At 45.3% G+C, this 5,184-nt stretch overlaps 1 protein-coding gene across 1 annotated transcript; it reads right to left on the bottom strand.

Annotated features, from left to right (window-relative positions):
- Positions 1-317: 317 nt before the first annotated feature.
- Positions 318-2,743, bottom strand: LOC119290009 (sucrose:sucrose 1-fructosyltransferase-like). The gene is made up of 4 exons (XM_037569149.1): positions 2,455-2,743; positions 2,339-2,347; positions 1,409-2,253; positions 318-1,007 (listed from the first exon to the last, which is right to left on the bottom strand). Exons 1-4 carry the CDS (start codon positions 2,741-2,743, stop codon positions 318-320), a joined length of 1,833 nt encoding a protein of 610 aa, XP_037425046.1.
- Between the last annotated feature and the right edge of the window lie 2,441 nt (positions 2,744-5,184).

Raw genomic sequence — 5,184 nt, 5'->3', positions numbered from 1 at the left:
TGCTGACAATGAGCCCAAAATTCTTGCGATATTTTATCATGATAATTTTTTTTATTATACATATGTTACAGAAGTAAACATTGGGTGGCATATATACCCTAAGAGGACATGTTATTTTGCCACGATGACAACGTGCATTTGCACGTGCACGATTACTAGTATCAATACAAATGATCCATTACATTAGCACGAATGAGTGCATAAAAAATTTGACACTAAACTCAAGAGAGAAAACTCTATCCTATTCTGCTAACTAGATCCATCTGATGGAACTGGAACAAATTTGACAGTAAACTCAAAAGGAAAACCTTCGGAATTTAGTCTCGTCCTTCAACATATGGCTTTAATGGTGATGAGGCCATCTCGTGCACCACGAGCTTCTCGACGGTAACTGTGGAGCCGGTGGCATTGTTGAAAACATACACACCACCTGCCGCGTTAATTGCCTCCGTCGGGTACACCCGTGATGTTGCAGTCAACCTCCCTCCCATCACAAAGCTCTCCACTATTGAATGATCCACAAGCACCCTAGCGGATAATGCCTCACCATGAAGCACCGGCACGGTGCTTCCGACTACCCGCTTCACTGGCTCCTCGGACCGAGACGACCGCGACTCGTCGTGGCAGAAGTGGGTCCGGAGGCTCCCATCGAGGCCCCTGGACACGTAGAAGTACACCGCCATTTGTTCACTGCGGCTCTTGGTGGCATGGATTAGGAGGCCAAAGGGTCCGAGCACACCACGGTTGGCAGCACCGCCGCTGGTACTGCAGTTGTAGCTCACGTCTGCCTCGTTCAGGGCAGCGATGGCGGAAGCATTGAGGCGGAAGGAGGCCTCGATGTCAAGCTGAGCGGCTTGGTGCAGGTGGAGGGGGACGACAGAGCCGGTCCCGATTGTGATGCTACCGAAGTTGGTTGCGTTATGGCGGAGGGTGTCGATCTCCTCCACCGGCCATTGGAGTAGATTCATCCGGGTCTTTTCATCCAGCGCCACTGTCCTTGGAATGGCCTACATGCTCATCATGCCCGAGTCATTAGTTAGTTCTTTGACTAAGTATGTTCTCAAGTTTGAATGCACATTGACGCCAATAATATTTTGAGAAAAAAACGACCAAAATGATTCTTGTTTATAAGTAACAATGGCTCGGCATACACAGCAGCAGATAGGGGACTCGAAAATTTAACCTCTTGGAAGATGCCAAGGGTATTCAATTCACATGTACTGATTGATCGATTAATATATGCATGCAGTGATATACTCAATCTTCAAGAGGTGATGCATGATATATCTATTTGAGCATGCATAACGAACGGATCTTTATCGGAAAAAAATGCATAACGAACTAATAGAACTACTGATAGATGATAAACACAAGATAAAACAATCATATCAATGTCCGATAACGATACCTGGAGGTTTGCCCATCCCTTGGCGATGTCGGTACAGTTGGAGTCCGTCTCACCGACATACCCCCAGCTCACGCGCCGCCGCTTCGCAGGATCATAGAAGGAAGTGGACGCAAATAACTTTCCCCAGTTGTACCTCAGGCCGATCCCCACATCCAATTCCGGGTCCAACGGCGTCCACTTGTTGGCCGCTGCATCGAACCTCCCCAGCGCGTAGTAGTCGTGCCGTTCATCGTCCATGCTCGCCTTCAGCACATACAAATCCTTCTCCGATGAGTTCTTGCTGTCACCGACGGGGTATAAGTCGACGCACTCCCACATGCCGGTGCCTTCAACGCGGTGGACCGGGTGCGGGATGAGCTCGAAGTTGATGAAGTCTTTCGTCTTGAACATGAGGGCGATGCCGGCATGACCGTGGTCGTCCTTGGACCCAATGATGGTGCGCCACGTGTTATCGAACTTATCAAACCATGCTGTCATGGGGTCGCGGAAGTCTTTTTTATAGGTCCCGGGGGGCGGGAAGAGGACGGGGTTGCCCGGGTACTTTGTCCAGGTGCGGAGGAGGGGGTCATTAGGGTCCGCAGGTTCGGCAAGGCACTGAACCTGGGCGAGGTCGTCCGTGTTGCCCGTGTAGAGCACGACGACCTTGCCGCTGGGAAGCAAGGTGGCGGAGCCCGTCAAGACGCCGTTGCTCTCATACCAGTGCTCGGGGACCATGGCGAGGGGCAGGCTGCGCCAGTTGACCATGTCGCGGGACACGGCGTGGCCCCATGAGATGTTGCCCCACGTTTCGCCCCTCGGGTTGTACTGGTAGAAGAAGTGGTACCATCCACGGTAGTACATCGGAGCTGCATGTTGTATTCTGAATCAACAAGTAGTTCCACAGAAGATAGACAGACAGAAGGCGAGCAAGTGATCGATGAACGTACTAACCGTTGGGGTCTGCACGCATGTCGCCGGAGTACGTACGCCGCCGACGGAAAGCAGCCATGCATGTCAGCTTCTCCACAGATACATCAAACCTTGAGAAAAATAAACTGGTTACCGACCGTTCATGTAGTGTTTGTCCGGCTGGAAATGGAACCCTGTGCGCTGCCACTGCAGCATGGCGTTGTTCCACGGGAACCGGTCCTTGCCGCCGCCGCCACCCTCTCCCGTGCTGCTCTCCGTCTCTGCCAGGACACGGGGCCGGACATGATGCCCGTCGCCGGACACCCTGGCCCCCGTGAGCGTGTGGGCGACAAGGAGCGCCGCCACGGCCGAGGCGGCCAAGACGGCGGCGCACGCGCGCCACCTCACCCCGCCGCTAGTCCGGTAAGGCATGGCCTGTGACTCCATCACGGCAGGCGAACCAAAGTTCGAACAAAGAGAATTTGTTCCACTCTTGCTTCAGCTCAAACCAAGAATGTGTTGGGCAGCTCAGCCAAGCGGAGGGATTTATAGTGGATTTGGGAACGGGCAATACTGCCCATAGATTTGACCAAACCGAATATTGATAACGCGTACTCCACGATGCCCCTAGGCCCTAGCCGATCGAGAGATCAACCAAATCAAATCTGGGTAGCCAATAAGCTCGATCTCATCTAGCCCTAAAAAATCTGTGGAAAAAGGTTCTCCCTCCATTCCCTAATATAAGACCTTTTAACTTTTTCTTATGTATCTAGACACACATTAGCATATATGTTCACTTATTCTAGTATGTATGTAGTCAATTTTTTGAAATAATTAAAATGTCTTATATTAGGAAACGGAGGAAGTATTTAATAATAGTCGTATGCATACGGCTTGGAGGAAGATCTTTCTATTTTTCATGATCGAATCAGATTATCCAAATCATAAATAGTAGTACATGAGGAGAGATTTGATACTGTAATACTCGACAAGAATGCTAGCCATACTCAATCTCATAGATCCCTATAGAATCCCGTGGAAAACCATATTCAATAAAAGTAGTACGCACGGCTTGGAGGGAAGTCTTTCGTATCTTTCATTCCACCCTGAGAGATTATCCAACTCATATTTTGTACTCCAGTTAAGATGAGAGAGTTCTTTTTACCAAACAAACATAATACTGCAATATACATACCCCACAACATATGCTGCTAGGCCAAAAATTTGTCCAAATCAAACTTATCGCATTCTAAATGAACAATATAATCAAAAATACTAATAGCCGAGAGATTTGATGCAAATATTATTCTCCAGTTCAGCAGATGAACCATTAATATCGAAATATACATAAACATAATAATGGTGCTGCCACGTGCAGGTTGGAAGTGGAGTGAGAGAAAGCGAAATCACATGTCGGCTCCCAGGTGACGCCACATCAGACTGGCCTTTCTCAGCTATTTGGAAGTTGGCCATAGTTGGAACCAGAAGAGTTGGGCGCACTTTGTTGGGCCGTTGATGTTGTTGGGTATCTTAAAAAATACCCATTCTGTTTCGGAATACAAGGTGTAGTATTACTTTTTGAGAAGTCAAAGCTTTTTAAGTTTGATCAAATTTGTAGATAAATATATCAAAATTCATATAAACAAATTGATATTATTAGATTTATCATGAAATGAATTTCCATATTATTTTGTTTAATATTGTGGATGTCGATATTTTTGACTCTAAATTTAGTCAAAGTTAAAGGAATTTAACTTTCCAAAATACTAATACCCCTTATATTTTCGAATTGATGGAATATTTAGTTCGGTGGGCAGGGAGATGATGGAGTGCTTTTTTTATAACGCGATGATTTGGTGGGCCTTTCGCGGTGTGATTCTGTGTTATCCACTAATAAATCCATATTTATGTGGGGAAATTTCTGAGTTGGTAGCTGCATGTAGTATATTGGTGTTGCAGTATCAAATGGTGGCGTTTCTTTTTTCTACATGGTGGGAGGGTGCCCGAGATTGATATATTTCTATAGGCCGGTTGCTGCTGATTGATTTAAAAAATCATTGGCCCGATCAAAATAGTAAACCAAATCTAAAACTGAATACCTCAATCGAATGAAAGAGCTTCAAAATTAGGGAACATAGTGAATCAAAATAATTGAATGGGAAAGCTCCTCGGGGAAATTGTTGACCCGGTCAAAATCGAGTGAGCCAATTCTAAATCGAAGACATCAATTAATTGTGGTGCCTTAAAAGTTATGAAGCATGGTGTATAGTATAAAAGAAATTGATGGGAGAGCTTCGAGAAATTGTTGACCAGGTCAAAATTGGGTGAACCAATTTCAGTTGGAGACCTCAATTGATTGTGAGGCCTTAAAAATTAGGGAGCTTAGTATTGTTGACCCGGTCAAAATTGAGTTGAACCAATTATAAATTAAAGACATCAATTAATTGTAAGGACTCAAAAATTAAGGAGCATAATGTGTAGTATAACAAAATTGCTTGGAAAAGCTTTGAGAAATTGTTTACCCGGTCAAAATCGGGTGGTCCAATCTCAATTCAAGACCTCAATCAAATGTGGGCTCTTTAAAACTAGGGAGCTTAGTGTTATAGAGGATGCATACATGTGATTTGACCAAACCGAATTTTGATAATGCTTACTCCACAATGCCCCAAGCCGATCGAGAGACCCACCAAATCAAATCTGCTGGGTAGCCATGCTCGGTCTCATCTATACCTAAAAATTCAGTTGAAACAAGTATTTGATAATAGTTGTATGTATGGCTTGAAGGAAGATCTTTTTATCTTTCATGATCCAATTAGATTATCCAAATCATAAATAGTAATACTCTAGTTATGACGAGAGATATGATACTGTAATACTCCAATTTATAC

Source organism: Triticum dicoccoides, chromosome 4A, assembly GCF_002162155.2.
Source record: "Triticum dicoccoides isolate Atlit2015 ecotype Zavitan chromosome 4A, WEW_v2.0, whole genome shotgun sequence".
In the NCBI taxonomy this organism is placed as follows: Eukaryota; Viridiplantae; Streptophyta; class Magnoliopsida; order Poales; family Poaceae; genus Triticum; species Triticum dicoccoides.
This window is presented reverse-complemented; position numbering and strand designations above follow the sequence as displayed.